At 53.6% G+C, this 21,504-nt stretch overlaps 7 protein-coding genes across 7 annotated transcripts; 4 read left to right on the forward strand and 3 right to left on the reverse strand.

Annotated features, from left to right (window-relative positions):
- Positions 1-1,001: 1,001 nt before the first annotated feature.
- On the reverse strand, positions 1,002-4,180 carry J4E85_006619 (uncharacterized protein; the record flags this gene model as incomplete). The annotated part of the gene is made up of 3 exons (XM_051470855.1): positions 1,002-1,676; positions 1,759-3,107; positions 3,166-4,180. The coding sequence occupies 3 exons, from the start codon at positions 4,178-4,180 to the stop codon at positions 1,002-1,004; spliced, it is 3,039 nt and encodes a 1,012-aa protein (XP_051325065.1).
- A 733-nt stretch (positions 4,181-4,913) lies between these two features.
- J4E85_006620 (uncharacterized protein) lies at positions 4,914-6,127 on the reverse strand (the record flags this gene model as incomplete). The annotated part of the gene is made up of 2 exons (XM_051470856.1): positions 4,914-5,905; positions 5,956-6,127. The coding sequence occupies 2 exons, from the start codon at positions 6,125-6,127 to the stop codon at positions 4,914-4,916; spliced, it is 1,164 nt and encodes a 387-aa protein (XP_051325066.1).
- A 2,996-nt stretch (positions 6,128-9,123) lies between these two features.
- On the forward strand, positions 9,124-9,728 carry J4E85_006621 (uncharacterized protein; the record flags this gene model as incomplete). Its single annotated transcript, XM_051470857.1, has 3 exons — positions 9,124-9,204; positions 9,251-9,452; positions 9,529-9,728. 3 exons carry the CDS (start codon positions 9,124-9,126, stop codon positions 9,726-9,728), a joined length of 483 nt encoding a protein of 160 aa, XP_051325067.1.
- Positions 9,729-13,165: 3,437 nt separating this feature from the next.
- J4E85_006622 (uncharacterized protein) lies at positions 13,166-14,032 on the reverse strand (the record flags this gene model as incomplete). Its single annotated transcript, XM_051470858.1, has 4 exons — positions 13,166-13,488; positions 13,545-13,613; positions 13,668-13,817; positions 13,873-14,032. The coding sequence occupies 4 exons, from the start codon at positions 14,030-14,032 to the stop codon at positions 13,166-13,168; spliced, it is 702 nt and encodes a 233-aa protein (XP_051325068.1).
- Positions 14,033-14,749: 717 nt separating this feature from the next.
- J4E85_006623 (uncharacterized protein) lies at positions 14,750-15,754 on the forward strand (the record flags this gene model as incomplete). The annotated part of the gene is made up of 1 exon (XM_051470859.1): positions 14,750-15,754. The coding sequence occupies one exon, from the start codon at positions 14,750-14,752 to the stop codon at positions 15,752-15,754; it is 1,005 nt and encodes a 334-aa protein (XP_051325069.1).
- A 277-nt stretch (positions 15,755-16,031) lies between these two features.
- On the forward strand, positions 16,032-19,160 carry J4E85_006624 (uncharacterized protein; the record flags this gene model as incomplete). Its single annotated transcript, XM_051470860.1, has 1 exon — positions 16,032-19,160. One exon carries the CDS (start codon positions 16,032-16,034, stop codon positions 19,158-19,160), a length of 3,129 nt encoding a protein of 1,042 aa, XP_051325070.1.
- Positions 19,161-19,293: 133 nt separating this feature from the next.
- J4E85_006625 (uncharacterized protein) lies at positions 19,294-20,824 on the forward strand (the record flags this gene model as incomplete). The annotated part of the gene is made up of 3 exons (XM_051470861.1): positions 19,294-19,343; positions 20,096-20,210; positions 20,297-20,824. The coding sequence occupies 3 exons, from the start codon at positions 19,294-19,296 to the stop codon at positions 20,822-20,824; spliced, it is 693 nt and encodes a 230-aa protein (XP_051325071.1).
- Positions 20,825-21,504: the final 680 nt, after the last annotated feature.

Consider the following 21,504-nt stretch of genomic DNA (forward strand, 5'->3'; position numbering starts at 1 on the left):
CTGGTCAGTCTCGAGATTGCTTCCCGCTCGTAGGTCTGTGGATAAGAGCATCGTACCATCCATCGTATCCGGGCAGCATTTTTCGTTACTAGCAATATCCGAAACATCATCCCGAACTTCCATCCAGGCTTCAACATCCCTCACGCCAGTAGGTCTAACATGGCTTCGTATGATAGTAAGGTACGCATGATTCATTCTATACCCGTGGATAGATACTTTGGTGCTGGATGATGCGCTATCGCAAGGTCAAGTGTTCACTACAAAATGCAATACTAACAAGCTATAGCCAAGGATTATCTACGCAGATCAGCCTGGGGATGGAGGATATAAGGTTCGCCCACACTCAACCGAGTCTTCACGACACAACACTAAGCATTGATAGCCAAGACCCAAGGGCGATGATCTTCAACCTTACGATGGGGGCTACAAGGTTCGCAGCAAAGACTAGTCGAAGCTTCTGTGCATGTCACTAAATAGTGATAGCCAAAAGAAATCGCCAGTAGCTCTGACGTACAGCCACGAGACGGATCGTTCTAAGTACGCCCGATCAAGCCCAAGGCCGCACGAAACGACAATGAACCACCAAACGCGAGAGATGCAGTGGACTGGCGACATAGGAGTAAGTGGTAGCTATCGATGGGCGAGGGTGGTGGAAAGTGGATACGGAGATGACAGCGAAGAAATTATGGTACCTATGGCGGCGATAAATTCATCTGCAATGTACTTCTTCTCTCGCAACATGCAACTGTTGGAATCACGTAGGCGGATATATAACACATGGGTTGCACGACTGCAAGCTGTTCACCACAAGCTGCCGTTACCTATTTCTAGTGAGATGATCTAACGCATCCAACCACCAGTCACTTACACTCATCTTGTCCAATTCCTGGGGTTCTTCAGAGATATTGTAAGTGCTGATCATTCGATAGCAGACGTGAGTATCGGTCAAACATTCATTACATATAAACATTACATTACCACACCACCCAAGCCAAAAAAGCTCAAAGCATACTCCTTCTCTTCGCCAACTTCTGATACTGCCTCGACGTCCTCGTCTGCCCATCCTCCATCTCATAATCCGACGCTATACTACCGGGCCTAACAGTCACAGGGGGTCTGAGACTCTCCACCGCACTAGCTGGCCGAAGCTTCGTCGGCGCAGAACGCTCTCTCATACTGAATCTACGTTTGACCGTTTCGGCTATCTGGGCGAAGAAGCCATTCACACCTTTGCCTTCTCTTGGTGGAGCTTCATGGAGTGGGCTGTGGGTATGACTATGCATGTGGACGTGCGGCTGGCCGTGGCCGTGGCCACCGAGGAGATGGGACTTCTCGCCGGGCTCCATGTATAAGTGGTTGCCCTCGTGGTTTACGAACCAGTTCACCATGTATTGTTTTCCTTCTGGGCCGCCGCCACAAGATCCGGCGAGGACGTGCGATGGGGGCGAGTTGACGGCGAGGGCAAAGAGGTTGGGCGGTTCGCAAAAGTCTGTCACCAGGCCGCGGTGGAAGATGAAGTAGATGAGGACAAAGACGTTCATGGCGAAGACGAGAGCAAGTATGAGTACCCATGCTTTGGAAGCGCCGGGCATGCCCCCGGATGCATATTGTTGGGCTTTGAGCGAGGCGTTGAAGTATTGCGTTTGGTACTCGTCGAGCATAGGGTGGGAATAGTTCTGTGGGTTGTGTCAGCGAATTCGCTAGTGAGGGCTACGAAGTGGCAAGACGCCAACAACAGAAAAAGAAAGAGTTACACACCCAGAACGTCACAAAAGGCGTATCCACCATACTCAACAGCAAGGTGCATCCAGCCAAAACAGCCAGGGCCTCCCCTAAACTGGGTATGGCATTGCTTAGGTCGACCTGAAGGTTTTCTGGATCCGGATTGGTAGGCTTCAATACCAATTGTGTCAATAGTCTGGATGTACTCGCATTTGCATCCATGAGGCCTGTGCCGAGTGACAGACTGTTGGACCAGTCAGTACCTATGTCGCGCCAATTAGCCACGCCCTTTGTATTGACGCTGACTTCTTCGCCCGTCTCGACGAAGGCCTTTTTGTCGTTGGGGTCTTCGCAAAGCGCTTCCATAGTCGCGCCCGAGCCGGTGACATTATGACGTGTACTGCATCCTGGTCTCACCGTGAGGTGTAATTTGCACAATGAGAAGATGCCTGTCCCATCCATGCCAACATCATCTGGTCCTCCTTGTCCTAGCAGGTAGATTGCGGATCGTCCCCAGGCAAAGCTAGTGTGGTTCATGATTGTGTTGAAAGGCAAGGGGTATTTGCCGAAGACGGGCGGCCAGTTCATCGTGGTTGTTGTGTCGTTAACGTCCCAGCCGAAGATGTCATCCACCACAGTTTGGTTGGTTGTGGTCGCGTTGTCCCTGATACCGGGAACGTTTCCCCAAGAAAGAAGATCGACCACCTCATCGTTCCAGGCGTCGTATACAATAGGCTCCAGCTCGGTCCTGTTCATGTTTACGCATAATACGTTCAATACTGGTGACGGCACCGAAGCGCGCAACGAGTAGGTTCCTTCGGAGTTTAGCTCTTCAGGCTGCAGGATTCCGTTTCTTTGGTCGCGGGCAGCAGCGAACACGCCTGAATGAGGCATTGCCATTGTCACATTGTTGATAACCCTACCGTACTTCTGGGAAACCTCAGTAGTGTTGACAATATCGATCCATTGCCCAGTGACCGTAGTGTTCTCGTACAGAAGCCCAAAGCCCTGCGGTCGTAGCTTCTGGATTGAAGTGCCGTTGCCGTTCCTGGCTGATAGATCCCAATCCGAGAGGTAGCGCTGAAAGTTGTGGTATCCTTGGCCAGCGTGTTCCATCTGTAGACAAGTTTCTCCTTGAGCTTTCTGGTCGGTTCGAATGGGCGTTTGACACATTTCCTTGAGGTAGTTGATGTTTGCGAAATCGCTTTTGACACGGCCAGCCAGAACCAGGCCGTTATCCCAATTACCATCTCTTAGCATAGGCTGAACAGTAGCGGCAGCTGCAGATGAGTAAAGCGTCGCCAAAACAGCGCTCAGCAAACTCAGTATGCCCAGAAAAGACAGTCCAGCATACTTTGCAGTCTCCCAGTGGGTGATCAAAGTGCCTATCACAAAAAAGTCAGAACACGCCTCACAAACGATCCACACAGGACATCTGCTTACCTGGTTGAACGACCCACCTCCACATACTAAGTTCCGACAACGTAACCCCCCTCCCATGATCCTTCATAAACGCCCTCCGACTAAGCACCTGCCCAAGGAAAGCCACAAATGCCGTCACAAAAGACAACTCAATAAGCTTGGCCATGACCGTCGTGAGTAGGATAGCATCGGCGGGCGTAATAGGCCCATGGCTAGTAATGCGCCGCCCATAATGAGGGGCACGGATAGCCAGGGCCAAGAAGATGCCAGAGAACAAGCACGAGAACAGCGATATGACAATCAAAGACAAATTGAGCCAGGTGATGCGTGGGTGGTAAAAGTCTCGTGTCGTCGCGCATTCATGAATTGGGCGAAAGTCGTTCTCGTATGCTGACTTGATCGAGGGAGCGGCGCCTCCTCCTCGGAGTCCATCGGTATCAGCGGAATGTATGTATGTTTCGTACTCATTTATGCTGCTGTTGCTTTGCTTTGCGTTCTTGAGTATGCCGTGCCGAAACTCTTCGTACGTGCCGACGTCAGGACTTGCTCTACCAACATCGGGGCTGAACCTGTCTCGTCGCAGATCGGGTGTGGACTCGTTTGAGCTCTTGGGGAAGCCTCCAAAGTATGGGTCGGCTGAGCCTAGAGGCGAGAATGCGCCGGGGCTCTTGGTGGGCGGGCTCTTGGGGCCAGGACCGACGGCTCGTCGCGGGATGGGTTGTATGCTAACGCGCCTGGCGGTCTGCGTTGTCGCGACAGGGGATGTTGCTATGCCTAGTCCATTGTCCTTGCCGCGTTGGAAGCCGTCTGCAATGTCTTCTTCCTCTTCCTCCTCCTGTACGATACTTGGTGTGTTGCGACCGACGGCGGTGGTATCGCTCTGTAGCCGTGCGTAGTGCGGTCGCGCAGGCGGCGGGGTAGTAAGCCCGAGAGTATGGGAGTTGCTGGAGAAGCCGAGCGAAGGCAGGGCGGGCGTGTTGTCTGAGCTCTCAGAGAGGTCCGAGGACTCCTGCATGAGTGGCCGGCGGTCGACCATGATGCCTGGCGGATAGCGCCCCTCTTGCTGTTGCCTACGTTTCAGCCTTCTCTTCTTATAGTGTTCTTGCGGTCGGTATTGGCGGGAGGCTGCGCGAGGCCGCGTTTGTATGACCTGGGGCTGCAGGTGAGCGGCTCAGCTTGGATGCGACGGCAAGACTTCACGACAGGGGATCGAGGAAATAGACTGTCGCAAAGAGAAGAGACGACATGGCAAGGTTAGTCGGCGAAAAGCCTGAGGAATAAGGCCTCAAGGGATGACCCGACTGTCCGCTGCGGTTGCACGCACGTTCAGCTGTCTCTGGGCGGCTGCACGCTGTTCGCTTGTGGCGCTTGATTATGGCCCCCAAACTACATCCAGACCACTCTGCTGTGCCTCGTAGTGGTCCATAGTCTCCATAGTGCCTCTTCTAACCGGTAGCGAATGCGCAGCTGTCAATCACGGCTGCTTGCGCTTTGTGAGCATGTCTCGCCGTTCGGCAAGCTTGACGAAGCTTGTGTCTCCTTCTGCAGTTTGCAATATGCCCTGCGCAGCACTGCAAACAATCATTGCCAAGCTGTAGGCAGACGACATCAGGGTGTCTCAATGGGCCTGGTGATGCGTGACAACCCTTGGGCGGAATCAATCGGGTTTGGTGATGTGGTACATGGTGGAGTGTTGGGGTTCAGCCCCTCCACGCGTCGCGTTGTGAGCTAGCAAAGCACCAACACGGGACGGGGTTCACGCCTGCGTTCTACCCGATAGCCTTGACATGCTCGTCTACCAAACACTTCCAGTCCGCACTCCCATAATAAACTGTATGCCCATCATCATGCGTCAACTGCCCCGTACTCTGTACCGTATCCCCCAGCTGCCAAAACAGATCCGCCGCCATCCCACTATCTCTCAACGACAGGCTGGTCTTCTGCCAGCCCCCCTCCACAGGACAGTGATCCTCCTTCTTGGGTACACCATATTCCTCAAAAAGACACGGTTTGTTGAGCTTTTCACAAATCTGAGCATGCGCTTCAATCCAGCCGTCGCCAAACGAGTTGCTTACGCCCCAGCTATCCGGGTACAGATGGAAGGTGCCGAAACTGATGTTGCCTAATTTCAAATTTGCTTCCCAGTCTATGCCTTCGGTGTACTGGTAGGGGTAAGAGCCGTCGCCTGAAAGACCGAAGCCCTCATCGCCCACGGTGATCATGTGGTCCGAGTCGAGAGAGCGGATGTAGTCACTCGTTTGGCGGATCCAGTTCGTGAGGACAGACGTCTGGCAGAGACTGCAGCGCGGTTCATTGGCCAGTTCCCACGCGAACACGGCGTTGGAATTGCGATAACGCGAAATGACAGCTTTGATGTACGCCTGGTACATTGTCTGGCATTTGGTCGCTGTGTACCATTGCGCATTGCTGATTACGCCGCACGCGGAGAAGTAGGCAGCCATGCCCCCGTAATCGGTCCAGTTGTTTACAAAGTTGATGATGAGCTTGATTCCATGTTTTTCTGCAGCATTGACTACGGCTTCGAGGCGCTGGAGACCATTTGTGCCTGTGTTGATCGTGGCGGTAGATCCAGAGAAGGACTGGAAGTATACTGTGCCGGAATCTGGAATGGTTTTGACGTCGTTGAAACCCCATATCCGGAGTATTTTCTGGCCTGAGGTGGCTAGGTGGCCCATGATTACGTCGACATCGTTATCGTTTGTCAAGAAAGGGATCCAGTAGGAGTTGGTTCCAGCGTAATCTAATGACAATATGAGTGGTGCGAAGATGGCTAGCGGTCTGTCGACTTACACTTGGTAACACCATCAATGTTGAACTTGAGACCATCGGCTTTTGAGATGGAGGCTCGCGGGGACAGATCGATTGCTGAGGGCAACGCTGTCGCAGCTGCGCCTAGGGCAAGTATCGGGAGTATCTTCATGATGCTGAAATGGGACTTCGGTTTCGGTGAGTGTGCAGCCATTGCTATGTAGGGCTCGCTGCCACAGAACTTATAGGAATCCGTCGCGACTACGCTCAATACTTACTCGAAGTGGAGCGGCACAGGGCTCTCCGCTTTGAATTGGATCACACGGCAATCGTACCTTGAAGTGACTCTAGTTGTGGGGTAATATAGTAGCCAAGGTCCTAGCATGGTCGTAATTGGTGCACTAGAGACGAAGGGGCTTCCTTTCAATTACCACATTTGGCAAGAATGCATCGGACCGCCAGCTCCCGCATTACATCGAGTAGATTTTTATATCTCTGGAGATATGTGAGAGGAAAATAATCAGTAATCGCGACAGTTGCGTAAAGCATATAGCAACCACGGAGGCGAAGTTGCAGAATTTCCCCGCGGCTAACAAACCATGCAATGTATTCGGCACAGACTTTCCGACAAACCAGCATCAACGAAACAAGGATTGTACCCGGTAGCGGAAGAGGCGATGAAACGAAACAACTGATAACGAACCAAGGAAGACTCGATAGTAGGAGAAGTTGTCATAACTTTTATTAGGTAATGGAAAAAACATTGGCGAGTCGGCTGGAGTGAATTGCAGCATCGTTTTGCACCAACTTCTTTCGCAGGCTCCGTAGGCGTCTTGATAGTGTTGTCTATCTTGACGTTCGTGAACGCACAGTCTTTGGCTTTGAGTGGAGCTTTGGTGGAGATGCGCAAACGTCCGTGGCGCTGAGAGGTGACAAGAACAAGCAATACGCAGAAATGCAAATCCAGGATGAGCAAAGGTCTCTAGATGAGAAGGTGGCAGTGTGATGAGGCGAATGCGAATGCGAAAGATGACTAGCAATCAACAGAGCCGATCAAACGATAATGCTAACAAGGAGCACCAGGTCCAATGCGGCCTCCAGACGATAATGAACTTGATTAATCGGCAGTCGCCCGCTGATAAAAGCAAGCAACCCCAGCGTTCGGATAATATTAGGGAGAACGGGAGAAGTCGTTGAGAAGAAGAAAGCCTTTATCCCGACTTTGCCCTGCCGCTCGCTTTACCTGGGTCATGTCGAGCATAGGGCTGCAGCGACGCACGTGCGCGTACAGAGTCTGCCTGCATGTCCTGGAGCTGAGGTGTGTCAGTGCAGGTCCTTCTATTTCATATCCCATGAAGTGATATGCGCCAAACCATGTCAATGTAATACCAATGATTGGCGCCGAACCAATGTACTACTGATCTACTACGGCACTTCGTGTCGAGGGACCAAGGCAAGGATAGCGATGGCGAAGTTTAGTCCTTCTATCTCCACGCTAACGGTCGCGAGAACGGTGCTCGGATCAGATCCACCCTGTTATTTCATCCTTTTTCTTGCTTTCTGAAAACCAACATGCATGGCGTAACCTGAGGAGATTTGCTGACGGCGTGTCGTTCGTAACGAAGGCGCCCAACTCTGCACCAAGTGGTCTGGATTGCAGGCCTAAGTCGAGCAGTTTGATCCGGGCGGTGATGGCATGGCAGACGCAACCGTGTGGTACGGACGCCTAGTGTGGGGGTAGTTGGAGCTATACAACATGGTGGACGTCAACGACGCCGCCAACTGTCAGCAAGTCAGATCGCGATAGTGAGCAACCACCGGTGAGTAACCTGACGTGGGCGGTGAAAGATGGCGAGTCATCCAATAGTGGGACAACCATTCGGAGTCGGGGTTCTTTTCGGTAGGCGCCTTTCCAACTCGGAATATGCGTACAGACAGTCGCATGCTCGATGATGCAGTCGACCTTGATCTGGCAGCGGTCGCGCATTGTTTCCCATGCCGTGCAACCCGCATCTTGCTTATGGGCTGCAGAGCTGACCTTGTGTAGCGGTACACAGAACTAAGATCTGAGCTAGTGCCGTCGCGTGGCGTAACCGAAGTACAGGCAGCGTTGGGAACGATGACCACGAGTCTGGTGTTGCATGTCTCAGTCCCACGCGAGGCGCGTAAGACGTGGGAACTCGAAGTCGAAAGCGCACGGCGTAACTTGCCGTTCCAGTTAGTGCCCCGCAGTGTCGCCGTTGGAACCAGAAGAGGATATGAGCAGGGACGTCGTACTAGATGAAGCAAGGAGAGGTCTGCCCTGGGTACGTTTCAGGCCCAAATTTGAGGATCTGGCTTTTGAAAAATGAGACAAGAGGGCAAAGCAAAGCGTTGTGGTATAGCATCCCACACATCAGCTCTCTAGGATAGCCCTGGAACGTGCTGCACATTGAGGCTCGGGCCGGTTAGGGCCGGAAATGTGACCTGGACTATCGAGTCTGACCCCGGGTCCGCGTACACGGTTGATCGACCATAGCGGCCGAACGCGTACAGTATCGAATTTTCCGCGCTCGGCTGCGGCAGAGGCCTCTTAATTGCAAGGATCCCGCACCTCCTGAATAATCTTCGTGTTGGTCAGGCGAAACCATGCGTGACCGGTCGCCTGGTGCTGAATTACTGAATGACCTATATTGTATTTGTACGACGCATATTCGTTAAGAACGGCTGCGATTGGAAAAGCAATCGCATCGTTCCTAGAATTACTGAACGTGGTGTTGCCGAAGACTACCGAATGTCCGTGCTGGAACGTTCAAATGGGCGTACGGCATGAAATTTGACAGCAAGAGCTGATCGTCCTTCGTCGGTGGCCCACCACCAGGGCGATATGACACGAGAACCAACGTCTGCCAGGAGGTTCGTGGAAAAACAATAGACATGAGAAATTGCCGTTCTTACTCGAGGTGCTTTCTGCCAATGACATCCTTTGGAGAATGACGCACAAGCATTTCAGCCACCGCCGATTCCGACTTTCTAAGGCCCGAGCCCTGCGAGCACCGTCACAGTTCCTCACCTCAGCCTCCCTCAAAACAAAATCCTGCCAAGACTAGGCGGAAGCGGGGGGTAGACCGCGGTGCCCTAAAATCTCCCGCTCCTCTTGCTTCCTGTGATTCCAGAAACTAGCAGGCTTTCTTTGAGCGTCGTTCGTTGTCCCCAGGTCGTCCAGTCGCCATGAGTATTCGGATAAATGCGACGGTCCAAGAGGCCCGAACAGCTGCAAACCACAGCCAGGAACAATGGGACCGATTCTACGTAGGTATACTCTTGTCGCAAGGGTATGCTTGGCTAACGGGACTAGTTCATAACCAAAGACGAGGCCAGGCAGCTTGCGGAGGCGCACCCTGACTGGAAAAGATGGATCCTCATCCCCGCGAACGAGAAAGAACAAATGCTGGAGAGGATCAACGCCCGCCTGAGTGCTGAAGGTATCCCACCTGTCGAGATGATCATCCTGAAGTGGCGAGTGTCGCAGTTACTCCGAGACATCCAGCGGAAATATGGTATGTGCATTTGTGCCCAACTCTGGTGACTCGAGGTAGCGGTCGGCTACGGTGACGCCCTATACAAGTACATTAGCTGATTCAAATGACTTTGCAGAAGCCGGCAGCATGCTACAAGGGATGCCAGGCACGAGCTCAGGGTCAGGATCGGGGTCACCAATACAAGTCCAGACAGCCCAATCGCCTCCAGACAGCAGCGTTCAGTCATCGAGCCCACAACGAACGGAGTATTCACCAAGCGAAACTCGCCCATACGATCCAATACGGGATGTGTAAATCCCAAGCCCCCGGGAGGAAATCTGTCTTTCACAGCGCGCGTTCAAAGTCGAGAACAGGAACACCCGACGAATATTTGGTATTCGAGCCTGATACCCCAGACCACAAAGCGCGGCGTGCATAGCGAGGAAAGAGCAAACTAGCGAAACCACCTCACGAGGAGACGGAGCGCCATAGGATCCAGCAAGCTATGTTTGTGCGATCGTTGTGGAGGCTTCGAGGAGACGCATCGGCAAGAGATATCGTGTCGAGCGAATCGGACTATACAACCGCAGCGTTCCATGCGGCTGCACCGAGCGGGCTCGACTCGGAGTTGTGTATAGTGCTCTGGTACGTAGCCTGGGCAGTGCCGAGGGTGTCGTGCGCTGCCCAATCCGGTATTTGCCTACTTCCAATGTCTCTTGCTTGCTTTTCCATGTACCTGCAGCTTTCCACACGTCTCAATTCCCCGACGCTGGCTACTCATTGTTGATTGGCACGCAGCGTGCATCTGGCCTTGGCGTCGTGGCTTTTCCGTCCCCGTGCATTGTGCATACAGCCCAATCTCGAAAGAGTCGGAAACAATGACGGTTCTAGACCGCGCATGGCATTTTCTCCGGTTTCTTTTGGCGTTTCCTTTTCGACGCTGCCCTTTCGCATGTCTCAATCTAGGAACAATGCATTCTAGTATTGGACGCTATCAAATTCCGTCTCCTGTTGTTCCAACGAGGTATACTCATTCGCTGCTAACAATGGAAGAAAGAAACTCTTGTGTATGTCGTGTGGGCCAGCGTCGCAGGGAAAGGGTCGCTAAGCGTCGAGTCGTGGAGCGAGTGGGCGAAGCGGTCTTGTATGACGCAGCTGAGGGCAGCTCATCGGTGTGTCCTTCCGAGGTCGGCTAGGCTGATCGATCGTTAGATGCTCCTACTGTCTCATGAGCTGCTCACCCCGCTCGTCAGAGGGATGTGGTTCATCTGCATAACAACTCTGGCCATCGCTGGAAGCGTGAGTAATGGATAATCATGGCCTGCAGAGTTGATCGGGCATCTCTGGACTTCCAGGCTTGTAGGCCCGAGGATGTTACCGGCGTGAAGGTTCAATGCTTGCTTGCTGGCCAAGGAGCGTGTGCGGGAGCGTTGTGACATCAGAGGGGAGCCGCACGTCTGTGTGACGACCACGCCATCGTGTTGGAGGTTCCTAAAGGATGTGGCATCGTAGATGATGATACCGAGCCGGATGACAGCTTGATGAAGAGGGTGAAAGGTCGTGAGGACTGGAGACAGAACACGTCCGACGTGACTGCCTCCAAAGTATGGTACCCTAGCAACTAGTACTTGCCTCATCCATGTCAAAGGGCAGCCACACCCACTTCTCATCTTCAAACTCTTGTACACAACGGCTTCCTGTACTCTCTACATCTCCCAGTGTCCGAGATTCGACTGCGACACGCGGAATGCATCCCACTATCACGCGTCTCACACGGAGTGAACTAGGGGCACAGTCGCCACTACCCGCATCGCTCTACCGCGTCTCTCAGCCTCCTGCATCTCAACACCGGTAATGAGAGCTGCAGCGCCTCGCAGATCTGTCGGGAACTGGGTTCAACAAGGTCAAGAGGCTTTCCCAGATCTTTCTCAACCGAGCCGAGCCTTCTGCGGACGACGCTATACGTCGCGCACCCAAGACAGTACTAACGGCGGATAAAGGCTTCACTGCAGCTTTAGTACGGAATATCCATTGTACTAATTAGTTTTGTTCTTGTGCAGGAAGCTCCATTGTTTGCCCAAGAGTCGTTCACTCTGGTGAGCAGCCAAGACCCACAATGGAAGGAGCACTAGCCGCCGTTTGACAGCTGCTTCTTCCCGTAGCCTGGTTCAACACCGGCCCTACTCTCCCGTCAGAGTTCAAGCTGCATCGTGCAGGCTGATGGGCCTGTCGCGAGCTGCCTGCTGGGACCTTCCATGGAAATCTCGTCAGTGCACCGTGGTCGTCGAGACGAGATTGCTGGGTACCGGTGACTATGTGACTCCCGCCTGAGCATCTCTCCAGCATCAGCGGTAAGTGGAACTCACAAACGCATCGTATGTTAACCTCAGTGTCCATGTTGTGACACAACAGTAGTGCAGCGGAGTGACACGAGGGATCTTGTCCCTCCGACCTGCTCCTCCGTCGTAGCAACGATGCGGACAGCTCGGTGACCCCTCAACGCAGCGGACCAACGTCCGTCACCGAATGCAGCTCACTGCATACATGTACCCACCATACCCACCTCGAACGCGCCGTGCCCATATTGACGGCTCCACCCGTACCTCATTACGATCACGCGAATACGCTCGGTAGCGCGGCCTCGACGGCCATATACACTCTCGGTTGGAATGAGGCAGTGCTATCGAGCCGCCTGGGCTTAGCATATACCGTTAGGCTGGACTGGACAGCTGCCAGGCGCAGCTTGATGTACCACAGTGGAGCCTCATGCATGCTGTATGCTGTGTCTTGCAGGACATGTATTGCTACAGCCACGTCGTAGTACAAGGGGCAGGGCCTTTCCGAGGATAGATGTCTTGAATTGTCTGCTGTCATCATAGCGATACATGAATCGCCATGGCAGTCCTTCTCAGTCCTCATTCAGACGATCGGCGCCGTTAGATCGGGCTATCGCTTGAACTCCTCCGCTCTGCCATGCCCAAATGAAGCTATGGAGCGGCAAGAACGCATCACGCCACACATCCGGTACTGAGAGCCCTGGCTACCAGCTGCGCTAGGCTTTGCTGCCACCGCTGCATACATCAAAGACACGCATCGTGCTGAAGGTACTGAGAGTATCATGGCTCATGTGCGTGTTGATATCGAAGTGAACCAACACAAGACTCCCAAGTACCCATAACAAGGGGGTCGCGACTGGAATCTGTTTCCTAGGCACCATGGCGCCAGACAATGCAGTCGCAAAGATACTTTAGTGATCATAGACTCAAATGGGCAGGGTGTGTATAGTGTTCTCAGAACACAATCTAGTACCAGGTAGTATTTGACACCTGGAACGCTCTACTCCCTGAACATGTACTGGCCACCATATTGTCGCTTACATTGATGAACGCAATCGTGTCACACAGCAACATCACGTTATTTGAAGTCAAGTCATGAAGTCCGAGAAGAGTTTAGACAATCCCTCTTTGTTCGATTTTCGGACTCCAGTCGGCCCATATCGTTTCAAACGTAGCAAGACATCACTCTAGCCACATCAGTCGACGCTCCAAAAACCCCAAATCGAGACGTTGCCCAATCGCAGGTGGACATAGTGTCCTGGTATCATTGATATCATAACCACGGCCAAGCGTAGCTAGCCAGAGACCATAACGAGTCTCTTTCCGATGCCACCAAAGCTTCCATGTCATAATTCATATTCCCTATTCCCCGTGTTTTTGCCTTTTTTGTATTCGTGGTGGACCTAATCTGACCAACTACCCTTGCATACCAAAGCCAGGCTCAATGCCAGCCTGCTTCAACGCCTTTGCTTTCCGCGAATCCGCCTCTTTCTTCTCTGCTTTTTGGGACGCCGCCAGCGCGCGGACTTGGTCTTCTTCGGCGAACATGGCGCCTTTGGGGTGTTCTTCTCGGTCGAGGTCGACGGTCGCGCATATGGTGACGTTCTCGCCTCGTACGGTCATGACGCCGGGGAGCTTGACGTCGTGTATCAGCCAGCGGGGCACGGAGAGGTCGGAGGGCGATGCGTCGGGGTTGCGGGCTGCTATTCGCTCGTAGCATTCTGTGAGGACGAGGTTGGCTGGGGAGTGTTAGCTGCGGTATCGATGACGCGGGGAGAGTTGGTGGTGGACGCACCGAATTGGTCGTAGGAGCGTAATATGCCAATGTACTCTTTCTCGTCACGCAGTAGTACGTCGACCTTTTCTGAATTGTGTCAACGTCATGTCCTCTCAGACTCCGGGCTAGGCGTGTCCATACTGTCCACCATGTCTAATAGCATTGCCGATGTCAGGAAGGCTTGCGGTGGGAGGTCGACGGGGAGTACAGGGGGCGGCGCCTGCCCTCGTGCACCACCGAGCATGTTCGCATGTTGTGGTGGTGGAGTGGCACTGTATACGCCTTCGTAACCTGGGGCGGTATTAGCACTGCGCCATTGTGCGTGTCGGCGGGGGTCGTGGCTCACCAGAAGACGGCGAGGGCCCGCGTGGAATCTCGGAGCCCGGGGGTTGCAGCTGTCCAGGTGCCTGCATGGAGCGCTGGAGCATGGCGTTGAAGTCCGGGCCCATGTTTGGGGCACCTCCAGCGGCCGCGGGGCCTCGTGGTGGGCGTTGGTTGTAGGCCATTGTGGGAGGTTGCGCAGTGAGTCGGGCGAGAGTAGTGGTGTTGGTTTAGCGTTTGCGAGGGGGCGATGGATATGGAGCTATCATGGCGAGGCGGCGCATACAATTCTACCTTCACTCGCGTGTTTACGTCGTTGACGCTGCCCGAAATCGCCAACCACTCACGTATGCCAAGCCCCGCTAGTCATGAACTCTGGATGGGAAAGACGTCTTGCATCATCCTAACTTCTATCCATTTGTCGCTACGTCTCATTGCCTAGCTATACTCGCTCATAATACGACCTCGGGAAGCTCCTCTGTTTAATTTCGGGGTTGTTGGGAAAGAATTCTCGTGCAAAGATACCCATTTGTTCACTGAAGTAGAGGAGCTCTTCTGCGCAGCCCTCAGCATCCAGATCAACGCCGTCTTGAGGAAACATCGATATCGTGTAAATCCCAGTGGACATTCGAGTTCTTCATATTAGACTGTACACAATTCTCGACTTGTTACCCAGTACGTGTCGTGCGGTCTGAGAGACTGGACAACACTCGTGGACGAATCGGAGCTGAGCTACGCCGCAAGAGAGCTCCATTTAGGGCGAGCCTTCTTCCTGCATTTGCGCTCTGTTTCCCAATCATATCGTTCTTTTTTTCAATCGCACTCAGCTCTCAATATATTCTCTGCTACAGTGTGCTACACTTCAACTCATCGGTAGACTATCCACCTTCTTTTCATCCACGATGGCTGGCATATTCAGAGTCTTCAAAAGTAAATGGATCACACCACCAAAAGAGGTCCATGAAGATTACACTGGCAGAAACATCATTGTGACTGGCGCGACTTCAGGCATCGGCGTAGAGGCAGTCTTCAAGTTTGCGAAATTGGGTGCCGCCAAAGTCATCATTGCTGCGCGCGATGTGAACAAAGGCGAATCCACGAAATCGGCTCTGGAGGCTCGGCTCGGACGCAATGATCAGCTGGAGGTTTGGGAACTCGATATGATGTCGTATGACAGCGTAGAAGCTTTCGCCAACCGCGCAAATGCGCTTGACCATCTCGACATAGCTGTGTTGAACGCTGGTGCTTGGCGAGTCAAGTTCATACAATCAAGATATGGATGGGAAGAGGACATACAGGTCAACACACTGTCTACAACACTTTTGGCCCTTTTGCTTCTACCAAAACTGAAGGAATCCCAACAGCACACTGGCAGAATTCCAGTCCTGGAGTTTGTCAACTCTGGTCTGCACCAACGCGCTGTTGTCCCACCAGAAGTCCGGCAAAAGCCCAGCGTACTCGAGCACTACAATAAAGAAGAAAACCACAAGGAGGGTAGCCAGTACAAGTTCTCCAAGGTCTTCCTTATGTACGCTACGAACAAGCTTGCCGAAGAGATATCTTCAGGCGATGTGATCATTACCAGCATCTGCCCTGGTTGGGTCAATACCGACTTGGGACGCGACCGCTTCTTTCCTGGCGTGCACATATTGGCGTTCTTCTTCATCTTCTTGTTCATGAGATCTGCGGCTTCTGCTGCGAACATGGTGTTGAGTGGGACCACCCAGGGGGAGAGTGTACATGGCAGGTTTTGGAAAGAGGACAGCATTCAGCCAACTCCACCGAGCCTGGCAGGGCCTGAGACGAAGGAGCTGAGTGCAAGGATGTGGGATGAGATTATCGATGCACTGGAGAAGGATGTCCCACATATCAGCAAGGCGGTTGATGCGGCATTGTCGAAGCGCTGAAGGTTGGCGGATTTAGAACCTAGAATTAGAGAAGACAAGACTACCAAGAAACTTGATGCGTAGCTGTATGGTGAATTGCAAAAGACGGTGCCGTGTTGCCAGACCCAGGGGCCAGCTGACATGTGGCTGAGACTAGAGGCGCAGGCACCTCCACACATGACGTACCGGCAGCCGAATTGGAGCATCATAGTGCCTAGAACATGCATCGGGTGCCTCGAAGCCTGCGCAATCCCTCGTCCAGCAAAGTCAGACAGCTGCAGCCCGCTGAGTCGGCTGAATGCCCAAATCGCCCTTCCGCCGCAAGCCCGCCGCCCACGGTCCCTCGTCCCTCCTGCGCTTCCTCTTCCCCCGGACTCGAGCACGCGCGCGCCTTCACCTCTCCAAGTTCCGCCACGACACGCTCCACTCGCTCAAGAACAGCGCCAAGGCCCGCATCTACAAATACATCGTCTACCGCCAGGCTGCCAAGGCGCAGGGGAAGCAGGGTATTGTTCAGCGCCTACGAGGCTACACGCGGAGGTTGAGCGGCCGCAGCTATCTCGAAGATGCTGCGAGGCTGCGACGACAGCAGATAGCCACGCGTCCGGGAACTACACCTTCCGGCAACAAAGCAATGACGTACCAAGAGAGCTACGAGGCGCGAGAGCCTGGCACGCGGAGACGGAAGCTGGCGGGCTATCTCAAGGCCGCGAACGAACTCCGGCAGACGTACACGCAGCAATATGCCTCCAACTGGAGTAGCAAGGAGGCACAATATGACTACGAGGACGATACACCAGGCGGATTCCCAGATGCCGCCGTCGTTAGAAGCGGGCGGGAGGAGATGATACTCTTTCCCAGCTATGCCCGGCGACACATTAAGCGGAAGCCAGAAGCACAGCCAGGCACCATCCAAGAGACGGAAGGCCAAGGGCGCGACGTTCGAGACTCGACCGGCGCCGGCGATGCCGAGTTCTGGAAGCAGCAATGGAACAACTACGAGGATGACAACGCGGTCGTCGACGTCGATGTGCGCGGCTGGATATACTCGCCACACAGGGGGCAGATGTCACGGAAGCAGAGGCTATTCATCGGTCTCGCACGGCAGTTAGTCGGCGTACAGGCACCTGCTACGCCCAACTCATCCGCGGAGAGTAGTCGCGATACGAGTCCGCAACGGCATGGCTTCCGCGAACGAGCCCACCTGCGCGACGCCCAACAAGACGAAGCCATGGCAGCTAGAGAGGCCGAGGAAATTCTACGGAGGGGCGAGAGAGAGGCAAGAGCTGCAGCACGCGGTGCTTACAGCGAGAGGCCAGCCAAGGACATGGACGACACGCAGCTATACCGGACAGAGAGTGGGAACAGCACGCGGCCGAACAACGGCAGGACCCACCAGCTCGCTCACAGCACATCCAAGGATTCCATGAGAAGCGAAGCCAGTATTCAACCGTTGCAGAAGAGAGGGTCATGGAACCAGCCGTCGGAGATGAGCCCATCAGAACTCGCTGAAGCCAACGCTCGGTTGATGGCTCGGCTGCGACATTTCCTAGCGATACCCATGGCCAATACTCCCATCAGTGTCTTCTTCTACAATGAGAACATATCGAAACAGAGGACCGTATACACCGACGCTGCAGGCCATTTCAGTATGAGCGCGGCTTTGGACTTCGTACCCACCCACGTTCGCATCTTAGCATCAGACAAGCTATCGGCAACCGAGGAAGTGATTGTCACTGCCTCGCAGGGTATCAGCATAATCAGCGACATTGATGACACAATAAAGCACTCCGCTATTGGCAGCGGCGCTCGCGAAATCTTTCGCAACGTCTTCATCCGCGACCTAGTCGATCTCACCATCGATGGTGTCAGAGAGTGGTACAACAGAATGGCGGAGCTGGGAGTCAAGTTCCACTATGTCTCCAACTCGCCCTGGCAGCTATATCCTGTCATCTCCAAATACTTTGAGTTAGCTGGACTACCACCAGGCTCATTCCACCTGAAGCAATACAGCGGTATGCTCCAAGGCATATTCGAGCCCGTGGCAGAGAGAAAGAAGGTCACTCTGGATAAGATCGCAAGAGACTTCCCAGAACGAAACTTCATCCTAATCGGAGATAGTGGCGAGGCGGATCTGGAGGTTTATACCGATTTCGTGCTTGAAAATCCTGGGCGAGTTGTCGCCGTTTTCATCCGCGACGTCACCACGACAGATAGCCCGGGCTTCTTTGATCCTTCCACCGGGTCCTCACCAGGCGACCACTCTTCATCAACACCATCGACACAACGTAACAGTGGTGGTAGCTCGGCAGCTTCGACTAAGGCTCGACCGCCATCTGAAGAGCACGACCCTGAACTGAAAGCTGCCATTGCAGCCTCATTACGTGACATGGATGCGGAGAACAACAAGCGTCCAAGTTTGCCTAATAGGAAGTCCTCTCCGCACACCACATCACAACAAGCTTCCTCGAACAATCTGATAGACCTATCCTCCGACGATGAGGTAAATGATTCACCCGCGCTGAGGAAGTTCAATAGTGAAACTCAAGCCGACAACGAAAGACATCGCTCATCAGTCGCCTCGAACGCGAGTATGAAGTCTGCGCCGCCGCCTCCTAAGAAGCCAGTCGCTTTAAGGAGCCCGTCGACGGAATCATTCAATGCGCAATCCACTTCCAACCCGCGACCGCAACCACCTAAGCCCCGAAAAACCTCAGCGGCTGTCACTCAATCCAGTCCGCTTGCACAGCAAGTCAGTGCTTCAAGAAGCGCAAACACATCAGCACTCTCCAAGCCTCCAGTGGGACCTAAGCCATCTATGAGCTACCAGAGCCAGGCGTCAGAGGACCAGCAGTCATACGCTGGTATGGCTCGCGACAAGTTGTGGTCTGTCTACAGTAATCTACCCGCACTGCGTTCCACAGAGGAGCCCGGTTCCAATGCTTCCAGTCTAGATGTAACTGGTGTTCGCAAAGGCCCACCTCCACCTCCGCCTCGACGCGGAAACCGCGATACAGCTGCAAGCGCAGCGTCTTACGTGGGCTCCAAAGCATCGTCAGCGTGGCAGAACGCACCCTCTATACCCTACCATAGTCGCCCTCAGGCCATCTCTGCGCAAACATCTCAGCCATTCTCTACTGCAGCGCCGCGACAGGGCATCAACCGCACCAGCACAGGTAGTACCCTAGGTGGTGCTGCAGGCGAGCAGTATGGCACAAAGAAGGAGCAGTTGTGGCGGCAGAGATGGGCACATGCAGAGCAGGTTCTCTCTGAGCAGGGCGTAATACTGCGAGGATGGAGGGTAGGCAGCGACATCATGGGCGAGGCGGAAAGAATAGTCAAAGAGGCTGATAAGAAGTTTAAGCGCGACGAGCAGCGAGGCGAGGCGGGAAACGGGAGTACCGGCAAAACGAGCGAACAGAAATGAACGCAGCGTCGCCTGTGGATAATTGGTCGTCGCGTTATTAGCGGGTTGCCTGTTGTCACTACACAAATGAACATAACGAGCCGTATTACTATCCTGTTACCTCTCCCAATGCATCTCTCCATCCGCTGCGGACATGCCCCACCAAAAGAGGCCTCTCGAGACACCTCGAGCTGGAAACAAGGTGTGTTTTGACTGGTAGCGAGAGCATCTGTACCATGAGTTTAAGTCCCGTGATGCCACAGCCGCCCATTTTTGGGTCGTCGAAATCTCGCGCGGACGCTCACCTGCACACATTCCACAAACGCATCTCCCCCGTATCAAGCGTCACGCCACACGAGATTTAAACTTCCCCAAGTCCATTTCCCTTGCCAAGCAAATCGATAGTGTGCATAATATCGCCCCTGGAAACCGGAAGCGTCGAACCCTCGCGCCTGGAGCCACGACTAAAGAGGGGTCGGGTGTGGTACCACGGCATCTGCGCACGTGCATGATTGTTGTTGTTGTGAGATGGCTGGACTGCTGCCCATGTTCAGGAGTCGTGATGTCATTCCCCTTGCTAACTGCGTATCAAAACAAAAAGACGCTAGATCCTGCCGCTTGTGCCAGCCTGCCAGGTACATAGTTGGCGACACGCGACTGCGACGCGCTTTTGGATTGTTATCCTGTCTGTCTCTTTTTACATCAGCTGCTTTACTACTACCACGCACATTCGCCAAGCATCGTAATTTTCGGTGATAGATATTGAAGATGTATGTAGATTTGGTGTTGTTCTCATGTTGCGATTGCGATTGCGACCGCGGTCGCGATGGTGATGATGCGCCGTTTTGTTGTTCGCGTCCAGTACGCGCATTGTCACACGCTGGCGTTGTCGCTGTTGGCTTGAAGTTATGATATCTTTGAGAATGAAATGCTGACTATGATGTTCTTCTGCCTAGGCCATCCAGCAAAGGAAAGCCAACGGATCCTAAGTTGAGGGAGAAGGTCAAGGAGGAAGTGAAGAACGAAACCAACAAAGACGGTGGTGGCAAGGGACAATGGAGTGCATGGAAGGTGAGTTTGTGTGGCTTCCTTTCTTAATGTCCTCAATGAATGCGACAGTGCGCATTGATTCGTGCATAGACTGACGCGATGTATAGGCTAGCAAGCTCTCGAAAGAGTACGAAAAGAAGGGCGGCGGCTACGAGAACGAGGCTGGCAGCAAGAACGAACCGAAGAAGGGGGCTCCACAACAAAAGTCCAAGGGCAAGAAGAAGGCCGAAGAGAAAGAAGAGAAGGAAGAGACTGAGAAAGCAGAAGACGAAGAGCCTGCGGAAGAAGACGACAAGGAGAATGAGAAGAAGGAGGATGCCGAAGAGGAGAAGGAGAATAACGACGCTGAGGAAGAGGCTGCAGAAGAGGAGGCCCCTCCAAGCGCGCAGAAGCCCAAGGCCAACACTGGTGCGAAGAAGACTGGCGCCAAAGCTGGTGCTAAGGGTGCGGCAAAGTCTGCTGAGCCAAAGAAGGCCGCCGCCCCTAAGGCGAAAGCCAAGGAGAGGACAGAGGGAACCAGGAAGTCATCGAGGGTTGCCGGCGCTGGAAAGCGGAAGACGTATGACGAAGATGAGAATGACGGTGAGGAGGAAGAGAAGCCAGCCAAGGGTAAGGCGAAGAAGAGCAAGTCCTGATGATGCGACGCTCTACGTGCATGCTTCTTTGGATTACTGGTGCGTATCGTGACCGATGGTGTAGTCACAGGGTCAATCGAGTGTATCCGCAACCAATATGGAAGGTTCGATGGGTATAATGACAGTTTAATTATTTCCGAGATGTTTACTCAACGCCTTCTCCATGCGATCGCGCGTCTACTCCTACTAAGCTTACTCGCGCCTGCCTGACCGGAAAGTGCAGGCCCGACGAGATAATCCGCACCGATGAGTCTAGTGTCGACCTCACCACACATTACGCCCCGGCCCCAGTGCCCAACGTGGCTGCAGATTGCCAAGATCTCACACCGATGATGTTGCTGACTGCGAGGTAGTCGGACTCTCCGAGCATGTCGCGATGTTGACGGAATCAACTCTACCGCCGGGCAAGCGCACCCCGATCCTGCAGTACAAACTTGAGGTCAGCGCTTCTCCTGCACGCACTTTCGGTCTGTTGGTCTTACCAAAGCTCGAAGCCAGCCGTATGCATAGTGCCTGATTGCGCCGTCGTCATGGGCGTGTAACGAACATAGTCTCGTTCCTGGAACCCGGCTTTCGAAACCACCGTGGCACCACAAGGCGTAGCGGATACTCCCTGGACAATATTAGCCGAGATGCTTTCTCTGAGCCAGTCAGACCTACCAACAACGCATCGTCGAGAT

This window comes from Alternaria conjuncta (assembly GCF_024043145.1).
Source record: "Alternaria conjuncta strain BMP 0040 chromosome Unknown scaffold_9, whole genome shotgun sequence".
In the NCBI taxonomy this organism is placed as follows: Eukaryota; Fungi; Ascomycota; class Dothideomycetes; order Pleosporales; family Pleosporaceae; genus Alternaria; species Alternaria conjuncta.